At 42.2% G+C, this 14,106-nt stretch overlaps 1 protein-coding gene across 4 annotated transcripts in view; it reads right to left on the reverse strand.

Moving 5' to 3' along the window:
• Positions 1 to 14,106, reverse strand: part of ccdc85cb (coiled-coil domain containing 85C, b) — a 48,094-nt gene that overhangs the window by 12,341 nt on the left and 21,647 nt on the right. For 2 of the 4 annotated variants that reach the window (XM_055044072.1, XM_055044071.1), the window contains exons 2-3: positions 2,405 to 2,484; positions 531 to 572 (exon numbers count right to left, since the gene is read on the reverse strand). In XM_055044072.1, coding sequence (XP_054900047.1) covers positions 531 to 572; positions 2,405 to 2,484 — 122 coding nt within the window. The remainder of the gene's footprint in view (positions 1 to 530; positions 573 to 2,404; positions 2,485 to 14,106) is intronic. The other 2 variants (XM_055044074.1, XM_055044073.1) reach the window with 1 other exon arrangement.

A 14,106-nucleotide genomic window follows, 5' to 3' on the forward strand; every position in this document is an offset into this window, starting at 1 on the left:
TTTTGCAGATTTCAGGGAGGCTCTTCGACGGGGTTTGCTCCGTTCCACAACCCTCCATTTCAGCCGAGAAAAAAAAAAAGTTGGAAATTTGCATTTATAGAATGAGTCAAATGGATTTCCTCCACCACGTTATTAAACGAAACCGGTTTTACACGCTGCGCGATGACAGACGAAGTGCTGTGAGCAACTGATGAATCACACGAACACTGTATCTTTGTCAGGGATGGGGTTTTGTTGTTCTGTTGAGCGAATCATTATGTGGTGTAGATGACCTCTGCAAACGTCATCTAGCAGATCAATAAGAGGCCAAAAAAAAAGAAAAAAAAAAGGAAACACTAAAAGAAAATGAGTGAGGCCGTGGCTGACTAGGGGAAGAATGAATAAAGTACTGCCATCTGTTGCAGTACTTTATTCAAGCTAAAAGCTGCGAAAAGTCCCATCACCAAAACGTTTGCGGGAGTTAAAGGAAAGAAGCCCCAAAGAGTTGGTGAGCGGCAGAGCCAACATTCAGGAAGATTTCAGAAGGTTACCTTTTTCATCTGTATCTGTGATAAGCTATAGCGGTTATGGGCCTAGAGAGAGAAAACACAACGTGAAAAGATTTATTGCGTCATCAGTTTCTGGTTGCGTAATGAAATCACCTTGTGCCACATTTTGCCACGCTACACAACTACAGACTTCACTGTATTTCCTGAGGGTTTCACATGATAAACCAACAGATTGTGAAAATTGATTCTGAAATTTGTTTGTTTTTTCCCACTAACTGATATAAAGACAAAGGACATTTTCAATAGCAGGGCTCCATGGGACTAGGCAAACAAAAAAACTGCCATATAATTGTTGAAAATTGTGACGGAGTTACTGATTATGGTTGCTTTGCTTAATTTATAACAATATCCCGGCAACTTTCTGTGGGGTTTTGCATTTTTCAGCTGAGGTCAGTGATCTTCAAAGGCGATATAGCAATTTCAATTTTATATATCATGCATGGTGGTGACGACATCATCATGCTGCGGGGCCGGGTTTTTTTTCTTCCTCCAACTAAGACAGGAATCATTTATTGGAAGCTACAAAGACACTAAAGATTGGGCTGGAGGTTCGCCCTTCAGCAGACAGTAGCACTGAAAATATTGCCATGCAGTTTTAGCTTAAAACATATCTGTGTTAAAATGTGGCCTAATCAAAGTCAAAACCTGAAGGTAATAGAAAATCTGTAGGGCTGCAAAATCTCTCCCTTCGATCTCATTGAGTTCGAGATGTTTTGCAAGGAAGAAGAGACAGAAATGTCACTTTGTAGCTCCGCAAAGCTCCTCGAGTTATGCTAGCATGCGAAATGTGTTTCTCTTTTTAAAGCTTCCAATTGTGTCTCAGTTGGCAACTTTCTACTCTTCTGTGTTGGGCAATCTCATGAAATCTCACTAAAACGCTTTCGGGTTTTGCGTGGAAAGGTTCCACGGCTCTGAGCGAGTCACTCGCCGAATGCCAGCTTAAAAAAAAAAAAAAAAAAAAGAGGAGCCGCCAATTATTCCTTCTTTCTGCCTTACGTGGAACATCTAACACTTAGCAGCTAATTGTGGGGCTCATTTGGCAACGGCGAATCCGGCCTGCGCAGGAATCCGCTGGGTCGTCACTACTGAGAGAGGACTTGGTGTAAAAAAGAAAAGAAAAAAAGTAGTGAAAGGGTTTTCAGGATGGAAAATCCAACCTCAGCTTGATTGTCTGCAGTCTGGCTGGCATTCGAACGAGCTCCCGCACATCATAAAACCTTATGATGAAATGATAATGCTGCCCTCTATCTTTTAATGACATCTACCCCAATAATTAATGATTGTCCTTTGAATGCTGCAAACTTTCATCGCCCGTCCTGTAGGGCTAATTAGTGCCTGGGTTTTTAGTGCAGTGTGGATAAACACACTCCTCTGGAGATTGACATGTGACCTCCTGGTGAACCACACCGCTGTTACCCCCCCATCCCTTCCACCTCCTCAGTCTTTCATGCTCCACACATTTAATCCTCTGAATTTTTTCTAGGGGGGGAGTCACGACGAGGTCAACTTTGGGGGGGAGAAAGATGGGGCGGATATAGTTTTACTCAGACACTGTCACTTAAAGCTTTCCCCTCTTCCTTTTTTTCACTTCTTCCTCTCATCTTTCTTCCGCTTCCCCGGCTTCTGTAACAGCTGGGGCTAAGATCACTACTCGCAACTGCAGATTACAGGCTCCCTATGAATTAAACATGGGTACACATATTCTGTAGCTAACAAGCCTTGGCCCGATGCCTCTGCAAACGTATTCGCAGAGGCATCGGGCGAGCGCGTTATGTCACAGATTGCGCGTTTTCGGCAGAGTTTTGGTGAAATCCTGACGGGGTGTGTAGGGGAAATGTTGCGTGTTTGCGTCTCACCTGAGAGAGGAGCTTATTGTTGTCGTCCTCCAGTATCCGGACCTTTGTCTCCAACTGCCTGATGTAGTTGGAGGAGGAATCTGAAAAGGAGACGGAGGAGAAGCGATTAGCATTTCAAAGACCTGGAGCGGAAAATAATAAAAAAAACAAGAGGCAGACATGCGGGCCAGTGGGGCAGAAATAGGTTGATGCGCAAATAAGACTTAAAAAAAGAAAACAACAGCAAGAAAAGTCTTTATGCAAGAGTGATCTCTAAATGGTTCAGTCTAAGATAAAAAAATAAATAAAAAAATAAAAAACGCAGAGCTGACCTTTTAGTTTCAAAATAGCTCAACCTGAATTATACAGACTTTGACTTTTCCCCCAGTCACTTAGCCAGCTTAAAAAGGGCTAATTAACATTTTCTGCTTTTGAAATATTATGTACCGTCATCTCATCGGAACCAATGCAGCATCAACACTGACTCCAAACTAAGGTGAGTGGATCTTATGAACCGTTTGTTCCAGCTCTTATTTTATATCATAACTAAATTTCGTTCTATGGTGCAGTATCAACAAATTATCATATGCTGTATCTTTAATTTACATTTAAAATACATAAGAATCTAGAAAAACACCTAGTATACATACTAATTCTACACTAAGAGCTTTTATGAGGAGTCAATTGTGATATATTATTGCTTGTGGTGGGACTTGATTACGGATTTTAAATCAAGTTAATTGCACGGTCTGCAATGAATCACAATTAATCATGCAATGACAAAATAAACATTGTTGAATAAATAGACAAATGACAAACATAGATATTGTGTTAAATCCGTTGGTTACGTTATTGAACCATTAGATTGGTGTAAAGTGCTATTCAGTTCAAAAACACTTCAATATAGGCAAAGGAAAGTAAAATTTTCATGGCACTGATCTCCTCTCCGTGTGGCTGGCAAAAAAAGCGATCCAATCAGTACCCTCAAAACAGCCTTTTTGGCCTTTTCAGCTTCCTGCAACCACTTCCTTACAGTCCAGGTTGTTATACCCATACAACTTTCAAGGGTTTCAGGAACCCCTGATCAGTATTTGTAACCCATGTTTATTTCTATTAGCCATTAGTTACGCGTTTTTGGAGGAGAAGGGGAGGGAAGAGGACTGGCCTTTGGGATTTGTTTGTTGACAGGATAATGATGCTGCTGATAATGATGGAGTTTAACTTAAGAGAAGCATAACCGGTGGTGCAGTTATGTTTTATGGTGTTGAAAGGGTGGGGAAATAATACTTGAAAACATTGCTTAACATTGGGCAAAATTTCAATATCACTGGATTTTCATATTGGTGCATTCCTACTTCTCACTCATTGCGCAAAAATGAACAAGAAGGAAAAAGAAAGGTCAAGTTTTCTCAAACAAAACTACATCAAACCTCTCATTAAACATTTTTTTTTCTGTTTTTGTACTCATTCTGTCTTTCAACACTTTAAAAAAAACTATTCAAGTTGAAAAAGCTTTAATGTCTTTTTGCAGCTGTTAGCCATTTGTTGCACAGTCTAAGAGCCAAATGAACTTAATACAGGCCGACATGAACATTTGCTCTTTTTTTCTTTTTCTGCTGAACCAGAGCCTTTGAGTGGCTCAGTGCCTTTTGTACTGCTTGTTAAGTATCAAAAAGACAGAATTATCTCACAACCGGGGTCCTCCTTACGTAGCAGCACTCTGTGCTCACCTGGATCAGGTTTACTGAGTTCAAGATGAAGGATACGAGCCGCGTGAAGGAGAGGTGCGGTTTGACTCGGCAGGTGGCTCAGAGCCCAGCATCTAAAAGGCTTCCTTAATTTATTAAGATAAAAGCTGAGTTACGAGGAGGCGCACACTTTGGCAACCCATACTCACACACACACGCACACACCCACGCGCTCACACACACACACACACACACACACACACACACACACACACACACACACACACACAGCTCAATTTCACTCTGTTTACGAAGCCGGACTGTAATGGGATAGAGAGAGGGCACACTGATGCCACAAAGCTGGGGTGAAAGGTCACTGATGACAAATGTTATCCATCAGTGAGGTGAGATAGATATTATATGCCAAGGATGAGTCAGAATTATTACGGTTTTATTTTCCTATTGGAAGCAGGCGTGCACCGATTTATCGGCCAGCCGACTTATTCCCGCCGATTTCCTTAATTTTGAGAGCTCAGTGATCTGATACTTACATGTGAAGCCGATCTTATCGACCTTGGCAAAGGTCTAAAAATCAATCACTATTGGATCGACCAAAATTGTTCGGCAGGTGAGGGTTTCTAAAGATCAGTACTCAACAATTGGTGCACCCCTAATGTGGAAGAAATGCAATGCGGTTGTCTCAAAATCTTACGACAAAATGAACTGCTGTGGTTAAAAGTCCTTTGAGGTTGATTACGTAGTGACTGAAATTCTTGACAATTTTACACGTCTACTTCCAATAGGAAAATAAAACCGTTCACAATTCTTAATTCAGTCAGACTGAATTGAGAAAGTCCATCTTCAAAACCTCTGGTTCTCAAATACATTTGGTCCACACTTTGACTAGGCCATTCTCATCCATTCAATTTTACTCCTGAAATTGTTGCATCTCCAGAGTCTCTAACGTGGGTTTCTTTCAGTACGTAGTGCTATCCATCTTAGAGTGAGCTCCATCGTCCATTTTCAAGAAAAGCATTATGCTGCCATAATGTATCAGGCAGATTTTTGGAGTACCTCTTTAATAGTTATCCAAGGGGTTGAATAAAAATTAATGCCACCACTTTCAGTACGTAATAAAAATGTTTTAAGTGAATGTGTCGTGTTACTATCCACTATTTTTTGTTTGATGCATCACTCTAAAAACACATTAAACTTCGCGGCTGCGACGTGACAAATACATGAACAAAAGTTCAAGGGCAGCGAATCCTTTTGCGAGTCAAAGCAGAAAACCTTCGGCTTTTCACAGAGAGTCAGTGCAGCTTGGCAACCAGCGGCTGGACACCTACAGCAGGAGGTTAGACTGCCCAGAGCTGGTAATCCTCTCTAACTGCCTTGTGACCCTCTAATCTGCAGTCATCTGCTGGCCTGACCTGCAGCCAGATCTCAAGCCGATTAGGACGGAGGCTCCTCGGTCTCCAGTCATCACCAGCACGCTCACACAACCACAGGGGACGACTCCGAAAGACGGAGGAAGGAGGGAGGGATAAACACACTAAATAGAGTAGTTAAATACCACTTATTCTTTAAGTTATGGAATCAAACAAAAAAAGAAAAGTGAATGTACTTTTGTTTCACAGAGTAATGAAATGTGTGAGAGTGTTGTTTTTTTAAATTAGCAGAATCAGCCTTGCTTTTCTACCCCAGAGGCAAATGATTTTTTTTTCAGATGGTACTTACAGAAAATATTCAGAAACTGCAAAACATAGCCTAATACAAAATACACTCATTTTTGCAGCTATCATAATGTTATTGATTGAATTTCTTTCATGACTATTTAGACATGAAAGATGAGTAAAGAAAAAAAAACTGAATTTAACAGTTTTAATTAACAGTATGTCTTGTAGAATATTCCAAATCTGTTTTTTGTAGAGGAACCCAAATACAGCAGGCCTGTATCAACCGGTTAATTAGTGGGGTTAAGTGACGTACAGCAAGCTACGAGTGACATTAGCTCTGTCCGTAGCTTGTAGCTTGCTAACACCAATGCTAAAAACATTTCAAGGTTGATAGGTGGCCAACCTGTTCAATCCTAGCTTGATCTTTGCCTCTCAAATTTGTGTATTTTGTAAGAAAGGTGAGTGGAAGCCTTCATTTAGAGCACTGCTAGCTAGTTAGCTAAATGAAGTGCGCTGATAGCTAGTTAGCTAAATGATGTGCACTGCTAGCTAGTTAGCTAAATGAAGTGCGCTGATAGCTAGTTAGCTAAATGATGTGCACTTCTAGCTAGTTAGCTAAATGATGTGCACTGCTAGCTAGTTAGCTAAATAAAGTGCACTGATAGCTAGTTAGCTAAATGATGTGCACTGCTAGCTAGTTAGCTAAATGATGTGCACTGCTAGCCAGCTACAGTCACAGCAGGGGGGGAGAAGCAGGGCTGAATTCTTTATGTTGAAAATAAGTCGGAGGGGGCGGGGGAACTCCTGTTTCTCCAGCGCTTTTGCTAGCATCTCATTTGAAGCTACATTATGAACAATTTAGGCTAGCTTGATACCATTAACTGGCCCATGACTAAGCTCTGCACCTGCAAAACTCCCCTCAGCATCAATATATAGAGTCCAGAGGAAAACTCGCCATCTTTATAGTTGGAGTGATCGTTGTGCCATTTCAACATGAGCATGCGGGAGAGTCCAACTCTTCCCAAAACACAGACACAGCTGCAGGGAGAATGCAACATCCCACCAGTCTTTAACACCAGGGCTCCAGAGTCATCCTGAAGGAAGAAGGGTGAGGGAGGAAATGAAACGGTTCCCATCGTCACTCCTTCTCCCTCAAGCATCGCACCTTTTCCCTCTCAACAACTCCACAGGAACGGCTTCTGATCTTACCAGAGCTGCACTGTTGAGATAAAATGCTTATCTTATCCTGCTTGCACTGGTTTGTACAACCCAACACTAAGTGTAATGTTACTTCAAGTCTGGTTTAAGCTCAATGTAGTACTATGTGCTGCCGAAAGGATTAGAAAAAGATGCAGAATATGCTCAGATTAGTAGTGAACAGTCTGCAGACTTTGAGACGTGTGTGTGTGTGTGTGTGTGTGTGTGTGTGTGTGTGTGTGTGTGTGTGTGTGTGTGTGTGTGAGTATTGGACAAGGTGAGGCACAGAGTGGCGCAAGTCCACGCGCCTTTCAGCACGTCACTCTGGATCGCGTCACTGCCACTGTGACCCACTTCCACTGGCCACTCCCTCCTTAACTCTGCCCCACTCCTCATTTCCCCCTGATATATTTCCATTTTTACTACATCCTTTTATTATTCCTGCTCCAACCATCGAAACAGTTTTGTTTGATTATTTCCAGGCAGTCATTTCGGGAAGTAAAACCAAACAAGGACAGTTCAGCCCAAAGAAATCCAAGCCCTGTTCCTTTAAAAAGGCCCTGACCTCTGCTGACCCTGTTTTGTTTTGCTTCTAGGCTTCAGAATACCCCCATTCCCATCTGTCTATAACAGCTAATCAGCTAATCTTGTTTCTTCTGCGATGCATCATACTTACTCTTGGCCATTTTTCAAAATCAGAGAGCTGCAGTTCCTCTTAAGATTGGGGCCAACTCCACACCCAGAAGATGAATAATAGTGTCTATTCAAATCACACAGCACGGGAGTGTTACAGTTTTACAGTGTAAACTTAACTTGAACTCGGCTTAGCAGTAAGACAAAAACATTTAAAAAAACTACTCCTTCATTTGTTAAAGCGACGTGATTGGGCTTTAGGGGTGACCCAATAAAGCTTTACTTTACAATACCTCCCTAGACCAGAATTACTGTCTCATGATAATCTAAAATATCATCTTATACATTTGAAACCACATGTTTACATACACTGTGTAGAAAAATAACCTTTATATGCTTACCGTCTTACGTTAAGTTCAACTTTTCCTATTGTAGGCCAGCCAAAATGACCAAAACTATTGTTCGTCAGAGGTGCTTGGTGCAAAATATGCAAATCAACCAAAGAATAATTCAGCCATTGTAAAACCATGAAAGGTGAAAGGTATACTGCCTCAGTAACACCAGTTCTTTTAGGAAGAATGGGCCAAAATTAGAGCAAATTATTGTGAGAAACTTGCTACGCAAAATCTTTGATCCAACTTAAGTTGTTTCGTCCTTCTTCCACCTCAAGTGTCTTCCTTCTTGCATCATGCGAAACCAACATGGGAAATAGCCAATGGGCTTGTGATCTTTCCCTTCCTATTAAGTCAGCGTTAATATCCTTTCAGCAGGATTTTATATGAAACCCAAAACTCTCCAGCTGTATGACCTCCACTGACCTTTTCCAGTCACCTTTTTCTCTGTTGGAGTGAATCTAAATGTTATTTATAGCGTTTGATTATGATTACAATAGAAACTGCCGGGATTGGTGAAACTCTCTTTAAATTGGCCATCATCTGTTCATAACTTGTGCATCCAGCCTTTTGGGTGCATGCCATAAATCCCATTACGGGACATTGGGGTGGGTAAAAGATTAATGTAGTTTGAAACACGCCTGCCTATTAAAAACAGACTGAGAAGCGCAGACAAAGACGCTTCAGGTATGCCAGTAGGCGATGTCACGTGAATTGGATATTGCTGTGAAGGTTTCGGCACATGAGAATATTAAAATTAGGCGGTAATACGACGCCGAAGGGAACGGCACAATAAACTGTCCTCCACTGGTGTGGACTCCAAGGTCCTTGCAACATCAAAGTAGCTTGGGTAAAATACTCCGGTTGAAAAACGAAAGGACTATGCGTTGGAATCCCCTCATGTTTTCAAGTCAGATCCCAGAGCAGTTTAGGAGCCCACAGCATGCTGAAATCAGCCTGCTTTTATTATTCCTGGCTCAGCTCTGGCTTTCATCTCCTATTCACAGCTGTATTTCAGTGTTTAAGCACAGAGACATGGATATTCTCTAAGCAATGTGTGCGTGCGCGAGTGTGCTAAGAGTGAATGCCTGTGTGCTGCCTTTGGAAGTCAGGGTAGCGTGTGTGTGCGTGGGTTTGAAAGGGTGTCTAAGCTGACAGCGTGAGTTTGTGTGGGAGGGAGGGAAAATGTGCATGAGGGTTGTGGAAGAAAGGGGATTTTTAAACCCATCTGTGATTACACTGTGTGTGTGCGTGTGTGTGCGCGCAGGCGTGTGTTTGTGTGTGTTTAAGGCGGGACCAGGTTGGGTCAATTACCTCAAGATGTTGAAGAAAGAGTTGAAACAGTCCAAGCTCTCCCTTCTTCTCCTTCGGCAACAACTTATTCCAACTGGAGCGGATTCCAGAAAAGGCCGACCTCAGAGCCTCTACTGCCTCCAGTTAAACGAAGCAAAACGTCTCAGCTAACCAACAACTGAACAAAGCCGCGTCGGTCCGCGACACATTGCAGACTCATGCCGGGAAGTGAAATATGAAAAGAAGTCCTTGGAAAAGACGTCAGATGGGGGAAAGTAAGCTAAAGGAATGAGGCACCACTGCTTCAGATCGGCTCATGGATGAAGGCAGCAAAGATTGGAAGAAAGAGAACTGGGCAGACATAAACATTTTCTTTCTAAGCTCAAAGCCTAAAGTAAATAACTTTGTATATCCTGGATGTCAAAAGTAGTAATAACACTTTTAAAAGTCTGAACCCACCCTAAGGGACTGTTACAGATTTCTAAACCATGTCCAACTGCACTATTAATGAGTCTGCAGCATATGTTCCTTTTTATGGTCAATTGGTTCTTAAGAGCAGTTTTATGCATTTTCCAGGCCATTTTATAGTACTGTCAAGTAACTATGTTACCTCCAGTCATACAAATGCTACATATATCAAATATTACTATTTACTTCCTGATTTAATGCCTTGAAATTGTGCATCAAACTCCTGCTCTTTCTGAAACGCCGCTTTCAGGTGGTCATTACAACACGGCTCCTCTATTGACCCTTTAACTATGTTTTTACCAGCGTTTCACTGAGAAGCAGCTCCTATAATGAGCTCAGCTGAAGCGCAGTTCCACCAGGTGTTTGCTAATGGCTGCCAGCTAGTCTGAAGGAGCTGAGTGGGGAGGGAGGTGGAGGCTCGTAAGCTTGGAAACTGAAGCTTGAGCGTGTCTCGAAGGCGACGCCAGGTCAAACCAGGCGTTTTGCACAGATGAATGGTTGCCACGGGAGATTCAAGGATTTCTCAAACCTGCATGAAAGAATCAAGGCAAGACTTCAGCGTATGTTTTTGATGAGGGAATATCATTATAACATGGATCTATGGGGTTTTTTCAACGTTTGAGAACTAAAATCGTAGTCGCGTAGAAATAAGATAATTATTCTTGTAGAAATAATGACATTATATATTGCTAATTGTAGCTAGCATGAACTCTACAGCTGCTGATACTTATTTTAAAACAAGGCAGTCGTGTTAATGAGACTTAAAAATATCCGCTGCACCTAAAGTGGTTTTGAAGTTATGCTTTGTTAAAAGACTTTTATCAAAACTGACTCATGTGGATTTGAGGGTAGCAAGAGCAGAAGATCAATGGACAACCGCGCCCAATGTTTCTGCCCCAATAACTTTAGTCTTTTTTTAACAATGCAAATCAATACAAAACAACAACCCTGACCCTAATATTTGCTACTGTGTCAGTATATAAGTGCATGTATGCGTGAGTCCTCTCAGAGTTAACACATGCTTCTTCTGCTCGGCTGGGCGGCGATGGGTCAAGGCCGGGGCAAGCTGGCCAGATCGACGGAGAGGAGCACGTTAAGTGGGTACCCATGCTGCATTAATGAGGGGAACGGCAGAACCTGGCAACCCGAGCACGTAACCCACAAGCCCCTGGAAGGGCTTCAAAGGCTCGACTGGCTCATCGGCTGCCAGGGAGCTAACCCCATCTGACAAGACATGGCACCCACTCAGGGACGAGTGAGAAAGAGAGAGCGAGAGAGAAAGAGAAAGGGAACGAGAGAGAGAGAGAGAACCTCACCTCAACATGCATAGTGTTTTTGTGTGGGAGTGTGATCTGGAAGCGGGTAAAAAAAAAAATGCACATTTGTTATGTAGATAAGGATGTAGAAATGTGTCTCTTGGCATGTCAAAGCAGCTGAGAATGACTTCATGCTGAGAGAGGTGTAGTGCATGCGGAGGGACTTGTGTCAAAGTCAAAGTTGGATTACGCAACCGAAGGACATCTTCTCAGAGCAACCGTTAAACGTGGACTAGGTCGGAATCGACTTTGCACTAATTTGTTTTCTTGGTGGGGTTTTAACAATCTTCCTTGAAGCACTCAAGTTCCTTTCTTTTTTTAAAAAAAAAAAAGAAAATAATCCCACTCCTCTGATTCACTGTAGGGTGAAGGTATGGAAAGCTGATTAGTTGTGAGGACACCTTGAACCGTGACCACAGAATCCACGCTGTGTGCTCTGCTAAAAAACGATGATAAAAAAATAAATAAATTCATGAAAAAAAAAATCTCTTTAAGCTCCTTTTGAATATCTGACTCATACTTTAATGCATCTGACACAAAGTTCTTGTTAGCAACATTTAATTCTGCTTTAAGAGTTAAGAGCTGAAACGTCTTCTCGGTTCAGCAGCAGCAAAGAAAACAGCCAATTATTGAAACCAATTTTTTTTCACCTAAATTTCCCAGCAAACAGGAAGTGGGAGCAACTATTCAAAATCTAAAACGAATCTCCATACACTTAAATAAAAATGAACAAAAGTTCTGATCACATTCGTATTGAAAAATATATGTTATATGTTATATATTGTTCAACACTGTACAGTGGCAGGCGTAGGACTCATTGTTTCTTTTCTGCTTTAAGTAAAAGAATGACATCATATGAGGTAATTTTTATGTAAATGGCTTGAAATCAAATCGGTATTGTCATGTTATAATAATCTAAAACCACCCAATGTTTGTTGCAGACTATTTGCTGGGTATTTTTAACAAAGCGAGGAGTCCTGTCGAAAATAAAAACCAAACAGCAGGCCGCTTCATTCCCCTCCGCCCCCCCTATTTGACGCACAGCACAAATCAATCAGACCATTAAAGCCAAACAACATGACAGGGAGTCATTACTGACCTAATCTAATTACCCGCAATAATCGAATCTCATTATGCATGTAATCATGATGTGGCAGCCACTCAGCGCCGCATGCGGGTCAGGTGGTGCCGTTTAATGAATCGGGACATGTGGAAACCGATGTCCGACCATCGATCGCTCTGTCAACGTCGTCCTTGTCGGAGGTGGAGAGAGAGAGACAGACGTTCCTGCTTGGCTTGCTGTATTTATGGACACCGAAGCAGACAGCGCTGCTGTCACACGCTCTGTCCGGTGAAAGTGATGCATTTCTCCGCCGTCTCCTCGGCTCGACATCACCACCTTCTGCAGGGTCAGCGGACGTCTCCTCGCGCCTCCGGGCCAGCGCTAAAAATAGGACTGTGGCTGTGACAAGTCCAGTGTGCGTCTGTGCATGGGCTACATACTAATTTGCAAACACATTAATGTCATGTAGAAATACGTTTCACCTTTCACCGACGGCGGGTATTTGCAGTGAGACATCAGCTAAAGCTGCCAGGTCCTAATCTTTTGATTAGGCCAGAAGAAAGGCAGTCGGGGCAAGCTCATTTGGTTTTAATCCCATGAAATCAAAGCTGCGGGCTAATAATTGGTTCAAAATCGTAATTACAGTCCATGTGTGAGCAGAGTGGCCATTCATCACAAGACAGAAAAAAAACTCCAAAGGGATTATGTGGCATTTGGAGATTAGCTATAGACTATTGTTCTCCTCTGGGGTGTTGTGCAACTTGTGAACTCGCCCATGTAGAAATGATGTTCTTTGTTATTTGGCAGAATATTTTGTACCGTAACCTCTTGTCTTTTTCACCTTCAAGTGCCCTCCCGCATCCCCGTCGGTTACATAAGGAACGACCAATCGTCCTGGGTAACAATACCCGTCTGATATTAGATTGTGATGCAACAGTCAGCTAAATCAGTCAAGTCATTCTCTGCTTTGATACCGTGGAGGGGTCGGATAGCCATATGGCTGCGAAATCCTCTCATGCGTTCCTCTGTCCTGCAGCTGGCCTGATGAAATTGTCTGTTTAAGGGGTTTGCGACTCATTTGCTTCCTGGATTAAGCTACAGCATCCTGCAAGAGTATTCATGCAGGGTGCTACGTAAAGTACTTCTTGATTTTACGGTGGGATGAAAACTGATGGCTAAAAGTGTTTCTCGGAAATATACAATAAGTATGGTGTGGTATTCATATGTATTGTGGCAAAGTTATAAGTACTTACAATGTAACGCAACTAATACGTCCTGTTAAGAGCTGGACAATAAATCAATAATCAATAGCAATATGTATCGCGATAGACGCTTGGTCAATATCAATTCTATCAAATTGACTATTCAACGTGTACAATACATGCTAAACTCTGATGGCAACTTTGGTGGCATCAACTAACTCATTCGCTCTATGGTTTCCTAGCAACTCAGTAATTCTGTGGTTGCCTGGCAACAACCGGTTGAGTAACTTGCACGGCAGTAGTTCCAGGTTTCACCATCGCGCCGTGGAGTCAAAAGGAAAAAGTCATGCCACCAGTTTGGCAGTATTTCAGATATTTAAAACAAAACAAAAAAACTAATCAATAATTATTGGTTTCAACAATTATTGATAGGCTGATAGGAAATGCTGATGTCAGGATGAGTTTTTCAGCCATCTCGTCGTCCATGCAAGAAGAAAGCCACTATTGGGTTGAAATAAAGTCTTAGTAAAAGTTCCCTTTGGAATCAGCCAGAAGCCTGTTGGAGACACAGGAACAAAAACGGACCTTTTTTGTCCGTATGCATCGTCCATCACCCTGAACGCACCATCCGCACAATAAAGCGTGATGATAGCATCATGAAAAGCTGTTCTGAGTTGATGGGAAGACTGATGGAGTAGAACACTGACGAGAACGTCAACTTCTAAACTTGCAAAAGGCTTACAAGGTCTAGCGACTTGCACTTGGCATATCACCTGAAATCCCAGTGAAACCCAG

The sequence above is a fragment of the Poeciliopsis prolifica genome, unplaced genomic scaffold, assembly GCF_027474105.1.
Source record: "Poeciliopsis prolifica strain line A6 unplaced genomic scaffold, Auburn_PproV2 SCAFFOLD020, whole genome shotgun sequence".
In the NCBI taxonomy this organism is placed as follows: Eukaryota; Metazoa; Chordata; class Actinopteri; order Cyprinodontiformes; family Poeciliidae; genus Poeciliopsis; species Poeciliopsis prolifica.